This window comes from Phyllosticta capitalensis (genome assembly GCF_038381095.1).
Source record: "Phyllosticta capitalensis strain CBS 128856 chromosome Unknown BKA78scaffold_3, whole genome shotgun sequence".
Taxonomy (NCBI): Eukaryota; Fungi; Ascomycota; class Dothideomycetes; order Botryosphaeriales; family Phyllostictaceae; genus Phyllosticta; species Phyllosticta capitalensis.
This window is the reverse complement of record NW_027117441.1, coordinates 882,740-900,815: the sequence shown is the minus strand read 5'-3', so window position 1 is coordinate 900,815 and position 18,076 is coordinate 882,740. Positions and strand designations below refer to the sequence as shown.

Here is an 18,076-nt window from a genome sequence, read left to right as displayed (position 1 = left end):
GTGTGCGCCGGTAAAGCGAGCGCAAAGATGCACACCGAGACGACGGGCAGGGATGAGTGCTCGGTAGCTAGGCCAAAAGAGGACTTTGTGGGGCATATCTGATCCGCCCTGATGTGCACAGAGCAGCGGAGAAACCAGGGCAAAACCAGAATCGACTCCGACGGCCTTCCGAATGGGATGGTGGGCCAGGCTGGGCATGCAAAAAAAAGCACCACGTTGGCGCTGTGAGACCGCCTCTGGAGTTTCCATGACTTATCTGATCATCAGATGAGATTAAGGGGCCCGTCCACCGTCCGAGCTGGCTGCCCAGTGCCAACAGCGTCACGGCCGACCTCGGGCGGTGGGCAGGTAGTTGAAGCGTGGCGCCGTGGTGCTGACCTGTTTTAGGGCGTCAGTGGCGGCCATGACGAGCATTGTGCCATGTCAGGTGAAAAGCAAGGTGCTTACTGCCGCTGAGGATCCTGGGGATTGTACCGTCGCGGTGGATGAGGGCGGCGGGAAAGAGTTGCAGTGGGCGCGGGCATGATTTTTGCGACGACCAGGAGCGAGAAGGATGGTGAGGAAGAAGGGTGGAGTTGGAGGTCAGAGTGGGTGGAGGTCGGCGAAATGACACATGGGCCCTGGCCCCTGTCGGCGAGCCCTGCCTACCCCCGAACGCGCAAAGGACGCTCCTGCCCGCGTCATCCATTTCATCGCACAGCACCACACAACTGAAAACTCAACCCACGAATTTTGCATATTCCATGCTGTCGTTCAGCTACTGCTCACTCATCATGGGCTTCAACTTGTCTCATCCATGACCTTCTTCCCGCTGCCGTGCTGAAATAATAGCCCTGTTGTTTGCTCGCCGTGCTCTGCTGTCAATCACCCGTCTTCTCTCCATGCTTTGTGACCAAACTCGTCGACATCACGTCTTCCACTCAGGAAGCCTTTCTTGTCGACCCTCTTCCTTCTTTGCATCACCGGTCCGGTGACCCAGCCTCCGACGATGCAGCTTACGAGCTTTCCTAATCTTTTTTCTTCGGCTTCCTCTCACGACCCACAAGATGCTACCGGCGGCACAATCGACCTGGATGGCCTCGAGCAGCTTCCAAATGAAGCCATCATTGCCGGTTGGGGTCTGTTGTTGGGCGCATATGCAGGCGTCGACGACGTGAGCTTTCTAGTGGACGATGCCCTTGTTCAGGTTAGCGCCACTGGTCGCATCTCGACGTCCGGACGACCACCATCAGCATTCTCGGACCACATTTCCGGAGTCTTCTTCAAAGCGGCATGCTGCGCAACATTTGACACCGTATCACCATCACGACTGACGTGCGTCCAGGAACAACCTCCGCACCCTTTGGCCTTGGGCCTTTACCTCGACCGCTCGCTTCGCCGCGCGCGGCTTGCTTACTCTTCTCGCATTCCTGCCCACCACGTCCAGCAGATGGCCGCGCAGCTGGAACGCTGCATCACCAAGGCATCTGGCTCCGACAGTATCAAGACTGCCTGTATGCCCGTTGCGCTGTCTTTGGTCAACCCCGAGCCTAGGCTGCTGGACGGACCGCGATTGCTGCATCATCTGATCCGCTGGGATCGTTATCTCGAAAACCTCGCAATCGACTTTTTGGACCAACATGGCAGCCATCGACGCCTGTCCTACTCCGACTTGGATCGTCTCACGACCGTTCTGGCCAGGAGGTTACTTTGCCATTTTCCGTCGGGGCAGCAGCAGCACGTCGTGCCACTCCTGATTCCTCAGTCTCCCGAGCTCTACATTGCTCAGATTGCTATTCTAAAGGTTGGAGCTGCCTTTTGTCCTCTGAACCTGGACGCGCCTCCCGAGCGCCTCAAGTTTATCATCAACGATGTTTCCGCCGATTTGGTCATTACCACCACTTCATTTCACGAAAAGATACCCCAAGACTTCCCAATTCGCATTTTGTCCATAGACCAGCAATTATTTGAACCAGCATCAGACGAAACAATAGACCTGCCACAACCACTCCCCCAACAGCTCGCATATGTCTTGTACACGTCCGGCTCAACGGGCACGCCAAAAGGCGTCGGTGTTTCTCACCTGGCCGTCACGCAGAGTCTTTTGGCTCATGATTTGCATATACCAGAGTTTTCTCGCTTTCTCCAATTTGCTGCTCCAACGTTTGATGTGTCAGTGTTTGAGATTTTCTTTCCGTTGTTTCGAGGTTGCACCCTGTGTTGTTGTGAGCGTACAGACCTGTTGAGCGATCTTCCTCTTACGATGAACAAGCTTGGGGTCGATGCGGCAGAACTTACCCCCACAGTGGCTGGAACCCTTCTTCAAAGACGTCATGCGGTTCCACGGTTAAAGCTACTCCTTACAATCGGCGAGATGCTCACCCCTCAGGTGGTACAAGAATTTGGAGGAGACGACAAGAAGCCCAGTATTCTCTGGGGTATGTACGGTCCCACAGAAGCCGCCATCCATTGTACGGTTCAAACAAGCTTCTCCGCGGACTCCAAAATCGGCAATATCGGTAAACCGCTGGACACTGTATCCGCATTCATACTGGCGCCGTTCAATGACAACTCCCCTAACCCTTCGGTGGATATACTCCCCCTTTGTCAGGTTGGCGAACTGGCTGTTGGCGGGCACCAGCTGGCGCAAGGATATTTCAACCGGCCTGAGCAAACTGCTGCGGCTTTTGTTCAGCATCCAAAATACGGTCGGCTTTACCGGACCGGAGACAAGGCGCGACTCCTACCAGATGGGACCCTGGAGTGTCTTGGACGGATCTCATCCGGCCAAGTGAAGCTGAGGGGCCAGCGTGTTGAACTAGGCGAGGTCGAGCAAGCTATTTCGAGGATTCCTGGTTGCCGCAACGTGACAGCAAGCGTGATCGCTGGTGTCCTCGTCGTCTTCGTCTTCGCTGCCGATCAAGAATTGAGCAGAGAGACTATCATCTCCGAGTCGAAACTTTGGCTACCAGCCTTCATGGTTCCCGGGGATGTTGTTCTCTTGGACGAAATACCTCGTTTACCGTCTGGCAAGGTAGACCGTCAGGCTCTGGAGGCCTATTATAAAGACAAGAAGCCAACCTCCAAAGATCGCCAGACCCATCTCGACGAGACTGAACGCAGAATATGTCATCTTGTCTCTCGAGTGCTTGCTCAGACCGTCCATCCCACCAGCAATCTTGCTAGCTTGGGTCTCGACTCGCTCAAAGCCATTAGGGTAGCATCACTCCTCAGGTCAGCAGGCTTCAAGATAGGGGCTGTCGACGTTCTTGCTGCAGATGACGCTGCTTCTTTGAGATCGGCCGTCAAAAGCTCGACCGCCCCGCTCCAGCCCGCTGTCCACGAAAAGTTATTTGCCGATGTCAAGCAGGCCACCTTGGACATTCCCGAAATAAAACGTCAGCACCACGAGATTTGCGAAATATTCCCCTGTACGCCTCTCCAGACAGCCATGCTTGCTGAGACCGCCCTCAATCCGAAATCCTACTGCAACTGGGTCGAAATTGAAGTAAAGCAGTCGTGTACCATTGCCGATGTCCGGAAGTGGCTGCATCTCCTGTCCCAAAAGAACGAGATCTTGCGCACTGGCTTTGTAAACGTACCCAACTGGTCTCCATCGCACTCTCAAATTGTATGGGCCAGACTGTCCAGAGATCAGGTCGTGGAAGTGGGCGAGTTTGAAAGAGACTATGGGATCAGTTCCCCTTCCGCGATGCTTCGGCCCCTTCAATTTCAGGTGCAAATTTCGGAATCGGGTGCGAGGATTCTCTGTCGTCTCTTTCACGCTCTCTACGATGGTTGGTCAATGGATCTGATGGTCAATGACTTGAACGATCTTGCAGCTGGTCGTATCCTGAAGGAAAGGCCGCAATTCCGCGATGTCGTTATCCACAACGCCAATTTGGCCCAAGCTGATCTCGACAAATCCACGGAATACTGGCGCGACCTATTTGACAACTACGCCTACACCCCTCTCCCAAACTTGAACGGCAAAATTGTCTCCAGCCGTGGCCTTCAAGTAAAATCTCGCGAGTTTGACACTTCTCTTGTCGACTTGAGAAGCTGCGCCACAGCCCTCAATGTCAACCCGCAGGTCGTCTTTCAGGCTGCCCTTACCCACCTGTTGAGCTTTTACTTCAACGAGACAGACGTCACGTTCGGAACAGTAACTTCTGGTCGAACCGTCGCTGTTTCTGGCATTGAGGAGATTTTGGGGCCTTGCATCGCAACGCTTCCTCTCCGCCTGGACGTCTCGAAGACACACAGCATCAAGGATCTCCTGTTGCTAGTTCACGAACGCAATCGCGCAATGATGAAACATTGCGAGGTTCCAACAAGAGATATCAAGCGACTCTGCGGCCTTGCTCCTGGACGCCCTCTTTTCGACGTTCTATTTGTCTGGCAAGAGAGCCTCCAAAGCAATGTTGGCTCTGATGCCATTGTAAAGCAGGTGGATGGCATGGACCAGCTCGAGTTTAAATTGACTCTGGAGCTTGAACCCCGGCCCTCGTCCCTCCGCTGCAAAGCGACTTATGACCCTTCAACTTTGCCGACTTCGCAAATCGATCTCATCTTCGGACAGCTCGAAAGCCTCGCCAACTTCTTCATCTGTAACTTGGGAGCCGAAGTGGCAGAATCCCTCAAGTGCTTGGACGAGTCATTGCTCTCGATGGACAACGTTGATTTTGAACATCTCGAATTCAACGTGGGGCCTTCTCACTGTGTCGAGGCTCGAGCGGAGAGTACTCCAGGGGCTCCAGCGATCGCTTTCAGCCACGATATTTCTGGTTCGAGAATCCGGACTGATCAGATCACTTACCGGGAGCTCAACACGCGAGCTAATCAACTGGCCCATGGCTTACTTGCACTCGGCACGACACCGGAAGACCTGATCTGTATTGATATGGAAAAATCGATCGATTTGTACGTCTCAATACTTGCAACACTCAAGGTTGGCGCCGGCTACGTCCCGATCACTCCCGAGACACCTCTCGAGCGTGTCCGCTTCATCCTCGACGAGGCCAAGGTGAAAACAATCTTTGCACGCAGCAGCACATCTGCTCCTCTTGCATTGCTTGGGCGCAAGATAGTCAATGTGGACCAAGCATATTTGGAAGAATACAGCACTTCTAATCCAAATGTGCCCTACGATGGCTCACGCATAGGCTACGCTGTCTTCACCTCTGGTAGCACTGGCACTCCCAAGGGAGTACTGGTCACCCAAGACAATCTCATGAGCAACCTGGAGGTGCTTGCTAGAATGTATCCTGTGGCTGACGGATCCCGCCTTCTCCAGCAGTGCTCTCAAGCCTTTGACGTCTCCGTATTTGAGATTTTCTTCTCCTGGTACACGGGCATGTGTCTTTGCTCAGGTCCCAAGGACCAGTTGTTCCAGGACATGGAGCTTGCCATTCGCCAGATGGAAGTCACTCACCTGAGTATGACGCCAACCGTCGCTGCTCTTGTCAAGCCGGAGAATGTGCCTAAAGTCAAGTTCCTAGTCACTTCTGGTGAAGCCGTCACGGAGCATGTTCGCCGTGTCTGGGCCGGCAAAGGCCTTTGGCAAGGCTATGGGCCGTCTGAGACCACAAACATCTGCACGGTCAATCCAAGAGTCACAAAATACGATCTTATCAACAACATCGGACCCGCATTTGCCAATACCTCCGCATATGTGATGGATGAACGAAAGGATGTCCTTGTTCCCAAAGGAGGTGTCGGAGAGCTTTGCTTCGGAGGTGACCAGGTTTTCCGCGGCTACCTAAACCAGCCAGAGCTCACCGCCAAGAAGATCATCAATCACCCCAGGTTTGGACGCATCTACCGAAGTGGAGACCTTGGTCGCCTCTGTCCTGACGGGTCGATTCTCTTCACCGGACGGTCTGATGATCAAGTCAAGTTACGCGGCCAACGTATCGAACTCGGCGAAGTCAGCAGCTGTATTCTCGATGCCTCCTCGGTGACGGACTGTGTGACCCTTCTCTTAGGGGAGCAGGGTAAAGCAGCCCAACAACTGGCCTCCTTCTGGGTTCCATTTGGAACGGTTTCGACGAGAGTTGAAGCCCTGCCGGTTGATAAAAAGATGTCCAAAACCGTGGGTAAAATATTCAGAGGTCTGGAAAGCAGACTGCCTTCATACATGCTCCCGAATGCGCTGGTCCCAGTCTCAGCCATTCCGAGGACGACTCAAGGAAAGACCGATAAGCGACATCTTACTGCTTTGCATAAGGAGTTATCGTCAGAGTACCTCGATGCTGTGTCGTGTAAAACAGAACAAGATGAAGACCCCGGTGACTGGACAGAGCTTGAACATAAGGTTGCGGCGATTCTTGGAGAGGTGGTCAAGCTGCCCGAGCAAGAAATCGGTCGCCAGATCTCATTCTTTGCATATGGCATAGATTCAATTTCCGCCATTTCCTTCTCCAACAAGCTCAAGGCCCAAGGTCTGCCTGGGGTGCCAGTTTCGGCCATTCTCAAGAACCCCTCTGTCGCAAAACTTTCAAAAGCGATTGCCGAAACATCCCCAACATTACAGACAAGAAAGGCGGTCCTCGATTTGGATCAAATTTTCGACAAGGAGACCAAGGATCACATCCTGGCCAGCTTCGCAAGCAGAAATGTTCCCGTCGCCAAAATCCTTCCTTGCAGTCCGCTCCAGGAAGCCATGTTGTCGTTCGGAGATTCAAACGAGGCCACGACTTATCTGAACAGAATGCTGTTCAAAGTCAAGGGAGACGCAGAAAAGCTCAAGCAGTGCTGGCTTGACATGACGAAACGACATGAAATTTTCCGCACCTGCTTTGTTCCCACCGAAGACTCTCAGTACGCATTTGCCCAAGTTGTCCTACAACACCACGAAGTCTGCTGGGATACCATTGACTGTGAAGAGGGGGCTATCAGTGCGCAAGTCGAACAGTATGCCAAGAGAATTTTGCCATCGATGGTTGCCTCCCAGCATCCCCCTCTTCGCTTTGCTACCTTCACTACTGGGAATTCGACTCACATCCTCTTCTGCTGCCATCACGCCATATATGACGGTGCGGCTATGAAGCAGCTGATGGCCGAAATCGAGCAGGTTTACTCCGGTGGACCCCTCCATCGTCCTCCATCATTCGAGTCTTATCTGGAGCAGATGATCAGCGCGCGCTCCGAAGACGCAGATGGTTTTTGGGCAAAGCATCTCCAGAATTTTGAGCCTACCTCCTTCCCAGATCTCACTGGGCTATCGGTCCCTGCCCGCAGGAATATCGCTAGTCGCCAAGTGGTTTCCAAAGATTTGCCGTTCTCGCTCAGTAGCTTGGAGACAGATTGCCGTCGCGCGTCATGCTCATTGCTTGCACTTGGTCAAGCTGCCTGGACAAAGCTTCTTTCCATTTACACTGGCGAGAGAGATCTGTGCTTTGGCAATGTTTTCAGCGGGCGTACTTTGCCAATCGAAGGCATTGAGCATCTGATCGCTCCTTGTTTCAACACGCTCCCTGTTAGAGTCGATCTCACCACGATTAAGACCAACAACGACCTCCTCGCCTCGCTCCAAGCTTCAAATGCTGACATGCTACCTTACCAACTGGCACCGCTCCGCAGGATCCAGGCACAGCGCACTCCGGATGGCTCCCGTTTGTTTGACACACTTTTCACCCTCCAGCAGTCGGCATACCATTTGAATGGCGACATTTGGGAGCTCAAGGAGGACTTGGGAGATATGGATTTCCCAATTGTCTGTGAGCTCGTTCCTAGCCGGAAAGATGACTCAATAGCTTTAGTGCTCCACTACCACGAGGGGTTCATTACCAAGTCTGACATCGGCTGTGTGTTCGACACCTTCACATCTGCACTCAAGTTATGTTTGCAGTACCCGTTGGCGCAACACAACGACGTTTCGGTCCCCGATCGGCTGCTTTCGACAAGCAATTTGAATTCCAATACACTACACCCCCTTAATGGACCCTTTCTGCAGTCTGGTTTTGAGAAACACGCCGCCATCTACCCTGATTCAGTGGCTCTGGAATTCCAACACTCGAACGGCAACCGTGGTCACTGGACTTTCAATGAACTGAATCAGATTTCTAATCAGATTGCGCATGCCCTATTGAAACACGGGGTCTCCTCGGACGAAGCCGTTCCGATATGCATGTCGAAGTGTCCCTCGTTCTATGCTAGTACGTTGGCTGTTCTCAAAGCCGGTGCAGCCTTTACTCCTCTCGACGGAAACCTCCCAACATCTCGCAAGAAATTCATGCTGAACGAGCTCGGAGCGAAAGTGGTTATTGCCAACAAAAATGTCGACACCTCCTGGATTGCAGGGACATCGATCATCTTCATTGAGGATTTATATGACCTTGCCACGGACAACCCTTTGTTGCCGGGACTCAAGCCAACCAATCTGGCATACCGTCTGTACACCTCAGGCTCAACCGGCACGCCAAAGGCTGTAAGCGTGGAGCACCGTAATCCAGTACAAACCATTGAAGCGTCGCGTTCAATCATCCCGTGGGACAACAAGTCTCGACTACTGCAATTCGCAGCCATCACTTTCGACATGTGCTACTACGACTGTTTCCTAGCCTGGAGTCTGGGCTTCACAGTCTGCGCAGCTGAGCAGTCCGCGATGCTGAACGATATCGTTAGCGTCATATCATCAATGGAAATTTCACATGTCGATTTGACACCCAGCATTGCCATGAGCATCCCTCCTGACGCCGTTCCCAGCCTCCAGTACATGTACTGCATCGGAGAGGCAATGCCACAAGAGCTTGTGAATCGCTGGGAAGGCAAGCTCGTAAACTCATACGGCCCCACCGAGGCCGCGTTCTGCGTCTCTATATTTCAAGCTTCGAAAGAAGTCAAGTCGACGGTCATTGGCAAGCCTTTTCCGACCACGAGCTTCATTGTCCGGTCAAGAGACGGCTCGTCCACTATGCCTGTGTTGGGTGTCGGCGAACTGTATCTCGGTGGTTCGCAAGTGGCACGCGAGTACCATGCCAACACGGAGAAGACTAATGCAAGCTTCATCGTCCATGAGGGCCGTCGATTCTACAAGACGGGCGACCTGGTTCGCATGCTTGGCAATGGCACGGTTGAGTTTGTCGGTCGAGTCGACGATCAAGTCAAGATCCGTGGGCAGCGTGTCGAGCTTGAGGAGATTAGCCACGTAGTCACAGAAGCCGATCCTGTTATCCGTGGTGTTACGACACAGTTACTTCGTGCGTCGGATCAATTCAAGGAGCAGATCGTGTCCTTCTTGGAGGTGGGCTCTGAACGTGAGACCCTGAATGGGCACGATTTTGTTGTCAAAGTGAAGCAGAAGGCCAAAGTCAAGCTTCCAGCGTACATGGTACCGAGTTTCTTCATTTTGGTTGACAAGATCCCCCTCTCTACAGCTGGAAAAATCGATAAGAAAGCGCTCAGTGCTATTTTCCAGGGGTCTGCAGCTGCCAGCAAGGACCTAATCCAGGAAGATGAGCGCGAGTGGACGGCCACGGAGCTCGAGGTTCGCGCTGTTCTCGCAAAAATGTCAGAAACTCCTGCCGAGAATATCGGCCTGCAAACCACGATTTATCAGCTCGGTCTCGACAGTATCAGCGCTGTACAAGTTGCCGCAAGCCTAAGAAAGAGAGACTTCAAGGTGACAGCCGTTGATGTCCTAGAGCGCCCGAGCTGTGAAGAGCTCGGTGCGCTTCTTGGGAGCGATCGGCTACACGGCGACATCTCAGAGCCCGCTTTCGACTTCGGGGCCTTTGATGAGAAGCACCGCAGTGCGATATGTCAGGAGCTTGGCATTCCTACCGACCAAGTCGTCTCAGTCAAACCATGCACATCTCTACAGAGTGGTATGGTCTCCCAATTCCTGCATTCAAAGGGAAAGATGTATTTCAACTACATGGAATACGAATTCCATGGGATCGACGCCGCGACATTGGAACGTGCTTGGGGGGTCCTGCTTGAGAAGCATGAAATTTTGAGGTCTGGTTTCGTACAGATCAACGACTCTCAGCACCCTTTCGGCATGCTTACCTACAACACCACTGCTGCACCACTACCTGTTTCAAGAATTGAACCCGATGCAGTAAGCTCCTCGCGGGTGATGGAATGGCGGGAAGCCTCAGCCCGCGAGGTCCTTGACGCTTTGCACAAGAATGCCTTTCGTGTGCTCCTTGTCAGTTGCGAAGGTGGTGTTTCGATGCGACTGTCAATTTTGCACTCGATCTACGACGCTCAAAGCCTCCGAATCATCTTGGACGACCTTTCCAACATTACTGCGGGCATTGACCCAGCTCCTGCTCGCGTGGACCCTGTACTCAGCACTATCCTCAGATCCAGCGCTGACGATTCGGCTGAACGCAAAAGATTTTGGGAAGAGCAGGCCATTAACCTTTCGATACATCCCTTCCCCAGTATGACTCCTCTAAGAGTCCAGAAGGATACGACAAGAGTGCTCTCCAAGGTCTCCTCACTGAAGCTCAGTCAACTGGAAGCCGGCTGCCGCCAAGCTGGCATTACGATACAAGCTGCTGGTCAGGGCGCTTGGGCACGTCTCCTCTGTGCATACATTGGTGAAGAAGCGGTGACATTCGGTGTCGTGTTTTCTGGGCGCACAGAAGATGAAGCGAACTCCGTTGCCTTCCCGAATATTACGACGGTGCCGCTACCTGCGCGAAATCTTGCGACCAATCGTGCCTTGCTCGAAGACATGATGGCCTACAATTCTGCAATTCGAAAGCACCAATTCACCCCTCTGACCAAGATTCAGCGCTGGACCGGCCACCCGGAAGAGGCTCTGTTCGACACTCTCTTCGCTTACCAGAAGCTCAGTGACACGAATGCTCCCTACAGGAATTGGAGACTGGCTGATGAGGAAGCGACTGTCGATTTCGCCATCTCTATTGAACTGGAGCCCAATGATGTGGATCAGCTCGAGCTTAGGGTTACCTTCAACACAGCCAGACTACCAATAGAGCAGGCACAAACGCTCTTGGAACAGCTCGACAAAACTCTCATTGATCTCATTCACCGGCCTGGTGCTGATATGGATGCGGCCTTTGAAGAGGCACCCCAGCTCTTGTCCATCACTCCACCCAAGGAGCGCGAGATCGCGACAGAAGTCAGGCTTCTCCACGAGTTCGTTGAAAGAAGCGCGCGCCGACTACCTAACCAAATCGCTTTCGAATTCGCCACCAGTATCGATGATGGCAGAGTCACAAGTCAATGTTGGACCTATAGCGAGCTCGATGGCGAAGGCAATAAAGTTGCAAACCTTTTGAAGAGCAAGGGTGTCCAGCCTGGTGGTTTGATCGGTATTTGCTTTGACAAGTGTCCTGAAGCCTCTATCAGTATCCTCGGGATCCTTAAAGCTGGATGTGCGTTCGTCGCTCTTGATCCAGGGGCTCCTGTTGCCCGAAAGGCTTTCATTATCGAGGACTCGAATTCGCAGATGGTCCTTTCAATGAGCCGACAGTCGGATGAATTCAAGGATCAGCTCAAGGTCCCACTCATTAATCTGGATGGGGTTGATTGCGCTGAATATTCATCTGAGAAGCCGCAGCTCGTGCGCACAATCACTCCTCGTGATCTCAGCTACTGCCTTTATACTTCTGGTACTACTGGTACACCCAAAGGCTGCGAGCTAACGCACGAGAATGCTGTACAAGCCATGATGGCATTCTCTCGCCTGTTCTCCCCTCGCTGGGATGAGAACTCGAGATGGCTTCAATTCGCGTCCTTTCATTTCGACGTTTCCGTCCTCGAGCAGTACTGGTCTTGGTCGGAGGGGATTAGACTCGTCTCTGCGCCCAGGGACTTGATTTTTGAAGATCTCGCTGGCGCTATAAACGCCCTTGAGATCACTCATATCGATCTGACACCCAGTCTGGCAAGGATCCTCTCGCCAGAGGATGTGCCGAGTCTTACGAAAGGGGTGTTTATTACAGGAGGCGAAGCCTTGAAGCAGGAGATTCTTGACGCTTGGGGCAAGTACGAGGTCATTCACAATGGCTATGGTCCTACGGAGGCCACAATAGGCGTCACCATGTTTCCAAGGGTTCCCGAAAACGGGAGGCCGTCCAACATTGGCCCTCAGTTTGATAACGTCGGATCCTTCGTTTTCAGGCCCAATACCAACATTCCTGTGGTCCGCGGTGGCGTCGGCGAGCTTTGTGTTTCTGGCAAGCTTGTGGGAAAGGGCTACCTGAACCGCCCAGAACTCACAGAAGAACGCTTTCCGTATTTGCCCGAGTTCCGAGAGCGGGTTTACCGCACAGGTGACTTGGTCCGGATTCTCCATGATGGGTCCTTCGATTTCCTTGGACGCGGCGACGACCAGGTTAAGCTCCGTGGCCAACGCCTGGAGATTGGCGAGATCAACAGCGTCATCAACCGCAGTGATCAAGTCATGGATTCGGCCACACTGGTCCTGAAGCACCCGAAGCAACAGAAAGACCACCTTATCAGCTTTGTGGTTGCCAAGTCGACCCACCAGAAGAGACAGAAGCCGACAGTGGTATTTGGTGCCAAGGACGTCGTGCAGAGAATCCAGGATACTTGCCGTTCCAAGCTGCCCGCTTACATGGTCCCAACCTACTTCATTCCGCTTACATCGTTGCCACTGTCACCCAATAACAAGGCTGATGGGAAGCAGCTCAAGGAAATTTACCTAAGCCTCACCGCGCAACTACAGGGAGTCTTCGTATCCACCGAGGATGATACTTTCGCCTCTTCGGCGGAGGAGAAAAAGGTTGTGGAGGTGCTATCATCTATGGCATTCGTTACAAGCGACGACATCTCGCGTAGCTCCAGTATTTTCGAGCTTGGTCTTGACTCCATTTCTGTCATCGGCTTCGCCAACGCCCTGCGCAAAGCTGGATTCAAGCACGCGCAGGCTTCGATAATTATGAAGAACCCCATCATTAGCCGTCTTGCCAGGGAGCTGTCGTCACACAATGTTAGTGCCCCTGAGAGGAGTTCGATTCTTGCGGCAAAGCAGGCCATATCCGCGTGCCAGCATCAGCACAAGTCTTTCGTCGCAAGGGCGCTCGGCGTAGAGCAGACGGAAATTGAAGGCATCGCGCCATGTTCCCCACTTCAACAAGGCATTATCACCCGAGTTTTGGAGAACGAAAGACCAGTCTACTTTGCCACTTTCCGATTCGAGCTGGCGGGCGACACGGATTTGGCAAGGCTAAAGGCCGCCTGGCAGAAAGTATTCGGGGCGGTCCAAATTCTTCGTGCGCGCTTTATTCCGACGGACAACGGATACATTCAAGCAGTACTTCGGGACGCAAGTCTACCCTGGGTTGTATGCTCGAGGAGCAGTCAGGGACAGGTCGATTGCTTCCTTAGCCAAAGAAAACACGAGTGGTGGGGCCAAAATCGTGACAAAATCACGAGGCCGTTCGAGCTGGTTGCTGTTGTGACCCCTTCCAAGACGATTCTTTCGGTCAATATCATGCACACGCTGTACGACGGCGTCAGCTTGCCCATACTGCTTCAAAAGGTCCAGGCCGTTCACAACGGAGAAACAGGCATCGAGTTTGGGCCACAATTCCTGGATGTCTTGCCTCATGGGCCGCTGAGGAGCACTGATGGATCTCAAAAATTCTGGAGTTCGCACCTAACAAAGGCTCGGAGCTCCTTGATTCCAAGTCTCATCTCAAAGCCGCAGGAGAAAGATGTCACCGTCACGCTACGTCTCGACAAATTTTTGACCTTTGAAGCAGTGCGGCGCAAGTTGGATGTGACCCACCAAGCACTCGCACAGGCGTCCTGGGCTACCGTCCTTCAGAAACACTTTGCCGGCTCATTGACTTTGGGCATGGTCGTGTCCGGCCGATCGATCGATTTTGACGGCGCAGATATCACAATCGGACCCCTGTTCAATACCGTCCCTTTCCACCTGCAATTCGATCCGAACGACAAATGGGTCGATGTCGTCCGCAAGTGCCATGACTTCAACGCTACCTCTCTGCCCTTTCAGCATACGCCGCTTAGGGACATCATGAGGTGGTCAAAGCGGCCGACGAATCAGCCATTGTTTGACACACTATTCGTTTTCCAACGCGAGGCTCGGGGCGCAGAGCTTGACGGGAGGTTGTGGACGTTGGTGGATGATCAACCAGAGGCGGATTACCCTTTGGCTTTGGAGGTGGAGCAGAAGACTGATGGTAGCTTGGCCCTGACGATTGTAGCTCAAGGTCATGTTGCGGACGAGGAGCGGGCAATGGGCCTGCTTCAGGAATTTGAAGCAGCGCTGCGTGATCTCCTGGAGCAACCGTATGGGTTGGTTTCGGCAACCGTTGGCGAAATCGAGTCCTCTGGGTCTCAGCACGACACTCGCGAGGCTGGTATCAACGGACACACAAACGGCGTTGGCAAGTTTGAATGGACGACATTGGCGCGCAAAATTCAAGAGCATATCGCTATGCTTGCTGGCTTGGACACACAGGAGGTCAACGAGCATACGACAATCTTCGAGTTCGGACTTGACAGTATCGACGCCATCAAGCTGTCCTCCAGGCTCAAAAAGATTGGCATCGATCTGCCTGTCAGTCGTATCATGCATAGTCTGACTATAGCAAGGATGGTGCGCGACGCCCAAGACGGGGCAGGAGACGACACCTGTGCGACACCCGGTATCTCCTTGGCAGATGAAGAGGTGAAGTTGCGCGACTACTTCCGCTCCTCTAGCAGGTTGGACCATACCAGGATTGAACGCATCTTACCCCTCACGCCTTTGCAGGAGGCGATGGTAGCCCAAATGATGTCCTCCGACTTCCGTCACTACTTTAATCACGATATTATGAAGCTGGCGCCCGGAGTCGACCTCGAAAAGATGAAGCGTTCTTGGAACGCGGTCTATCGGGGCACTGCAATTTTGCGCACAACGTTTCAAGAAGTTGAGGACCCAAGATTTGATTCTTCCTTTGCTCAAATCGTGCTTCAGAGCTGTGATTTGGCCTTCAACGAAATCGACGTTGGGGCCGAGGAGGAGACTGACAAGATTTTGGAGAGCATCAGGAGGCAAACTTCGAAGAGGAGTGGAAAGGATGGGCTGTTTTGTCTGACCATAGTCAGTTCGCCATCATCCAGGTACTTGGTTCTGTCCATGGCCCACGCCCTGTACGACGGCTGGTCCCTCGGTCTTTTACATCACGACGTCCACAGTGCGTACGAGGGCTCGCCTGTTCCTCGCCCACCTTTCGACAAGGTCCTGGAAGACATCCTGAACGCTTCAGGGGAAGACGCCGCCATTTTCTGGCGAGACTTCTTGGACGGCGCGTCCAGTAGCATGATGACTCCTGAGCGGCGTCTCCAAGAACTGAATGCGAGTCCTGAGGTCCATCGACTGGAGCACGAATGCTCCATGTCCGTCAACAAACTTCGCATTTTCTGCAAGAAAAACGGCATCACTTTACAGGCGCTCGGTCAAACCGCATGGGCTTTTGTGCTTTCCGCCTACCTCAGCAAGCTGGACTTGGTCTTTGGCGTCGTGCTATCTGGTCGCGACTGTCAAGAATCCGAAGATGTCATGTTCCCAACCATGAATAATGTCGCTGTTCGATCCATCATTCACGGCACAATAAAGGAGTTTCTGCGCTACATGCAAGAAAACATGAGCAACATTCGACAATTCCAGCACTTCCCGCTGCGGAAGGCGAAGGCCATGGCTGAGACTCGGGGAAGGAGCCTTTTTGACTCCATATTCATCTTCCAGACCCGAACGGCTGAAGACGCCGCGAATAAGCCTGAGGCTTTGTACGAATCGATCGGTGGTGCTTCGGATATTGAATACCCAGTAGCTGTCGAAATGGAAGCGGTCGGTGACGCTCTGGTCTGGCGGACCGCTTGCAAGTCGGACGTCTTCGATCGTTCTGGAACTGAGGAGCTGCTCAGAAAAATCGACAAGGTCATTCAAGGCATCCTGAACGCTCCTGATGAGGCCTCGGTTGCCTACAGCGAGAAGGGAGCCTCGGTGTGTGGTTTGCCTCCATTCAAGCAAGCGTCCACCGATTCCGACTCCGAAAAAGACCAGCCGAAACCCAATGGTGTACACGACTCTGCTGAATGGTCACATCTGGAGCAAATAATCCGCGAGATCCTATCGCGCGTGTCGAAGACTCCCGAGAATGACATTACTAAGGATGTTACGATTTTCCATTTGGGTCTCGACTCCATCAGCGCCATCAAAGTCTCCGCGCTTTTACGCAAGAACGCGATCAAGATCAGCGTGAGCGAGATAATTCGTGCTGGAACCGTCGCTAATATGGCCAAAATAATTGAGAGCATCCGACCGACCGACTCCCCCTTGGCTGTCTCCACGGACAAAATTATTGCAGAGTCGCTACAAGGTCTAGATGTCGAGAGTCTCCTTGCTGGGGCCTCTATCTCGAAGGAAAATCTCGAGCAAGCCATGCCTGCCTCCGCTGGTCAATCTTACATGTTGTCTGTGTGGCAAAAGACTGAGGGTGCAATCCTCTACCCAGGCTTCGACTACACGGTCTCTGGAGATGTTTCCGAGGATGTCCTTCGCAATGCTTGGGCTGCCACAATCGCCGCGAATCCGATCCTCCGCACCGTCTTCCTTGCCACAAATGGTAAAGACATTCCATTCATTCAAGTGGTTTTGAAATCTTCTGGGAATTCCTTCCTTGAAATCGACGACCCCGCCTGCATCGAGCCGATTAAGAAGCAGCCGTTCGTCGTTCTATTTGCCCGTAAACGGCAGGCGGGCTGGACTCTTAGCCTCAAGATCAACCACGCCCTTTACGACGGAGTCAGTCTTCCCATGATCGTCCAGCAATTCGAAGCGCACTGCAACAACGCCGCTCCAAAGCGAAGCTCGCCCACGGCACTCCCAACTCTCGTCGCTGTTGGCGCTACCAGAGACAGCATTGCTCAACGCAAGTCTTTCTGGACATCCTACCTCGCAGATTTGACGTCGCAGCACCTGCCGCAGCCCCAGCCGGCTAGTTCAGATCGAACCAGCGTCTTCAATACCAACGTAGCGCCGTCCGTATCAAAAATCGAGAAGCTCGCCCTCAAGCAAGGCCTCAGTATCCAAACACTTTTCCTCGCAGCCTACGCCCGCATCTATGCACGTCTAATCAAATCTGAACCCGCATCCGACGTCATCATCGGCATTTGGCTCGCAAACCGCGCGCTCCCAATCGACGGTCTACCCGATGCGGCCATTCCGACCGTCAACCTCGTGCCCCTGCGCGTGGCAACGCCCTCGAAAACTCCCATTTTCGAAGCCGCAAAGCGCATCCAGGCCGACCTGGCCATGATTGGAGAGCCCGATAACTCGAGTGTATCGCTGAGCGAGATCAATCGCTGGACTGGCGTGCAAGTCGATACCTTTGTCAACTTCTTGAAGCTGCCGGAACAAGAGGAAGACGCTGCGAATGATACTTCGGGCAAGGATACTGGCATCAGTGTGCGAGAGGTTGAACTCGTGGATCAATCAGCGGATGGATGGAGCCGAGTCGAAAGAAATCGAGGTCTTGACCGGCGGGAAGTGCCCGAGTTGGCGGCCAACGCGGTCCAGGATGATTATGTGGTAAGCTCAGGCTCTGACAGTCATTATACAAGACAAGCTAACATTGCAAAGCATTCGGTGGATGTGGAAGCCGTCGTTCGCGGAGGAAATCTACACATGGGCGTCTACTGCAACGCGGGCATGCTCGATTTCGCGGCTGCAGAGCGCGTGATTGAGGAGATGGCGGAGGAACTCGGACAGATTTCGTAGGCGTTTTTGCTTTGGATTTTGGTTTGAGCTTTACGTGGTTTTCGGTTTCGCTTTTTGTGTTTGCATGGTTGATGGACTGGTTGCTGCGAACTGTCGTTGGGCTTGTCTAGGTTTTTTTTTTGCTGCATTTTTCGTTTTAGACAAACCCTATACTTTGTGGTTTAGACGTACATAACGGCCTTTCCATTGCTCATTCATTAAGCCATTAGCTAATCGTGTGAGTGCTCCCTGCTTCTCTGAACCATTGCGCAAAATCTTGATTCCCTACACATCTTATTCCGGCAGCTACTTTGATGTTTCCCAGCTAATTGCTGCGGACATACAGTATCTCCTCATCTGCGCATTTCAATCACTGCT

At 53.0% G+C, this 18,076-nt stretch overlaps 1 protein-coding gene across 1 annotated transcript; it reads left to right on the top strand.

Moving 5' to 3' along the window:
• Positions 1–1,495: 1,495 nt before the first annotated feature.
• On the top strand, positions 1,496–17,719 carry BKA78DRAFT_248569 (nonribosomal peptide synthetase 2; the record flags this gene model as incomplete). Its single annotated transcript, XM_066884403.1, has 2 exons — positions 1,496–17,530; positions 17,582–17,719. The coding sequence occupies 2 exons, from the start codon at positions 1,496–1,498 to the stop codon at positions 17,717–17,719; spliced, it is 16,173 nt and encodes a 5,390-aa protein (XP_066746339.1).
• Positions 17,720–18,076: the final 357 nt, after the last annotated feature.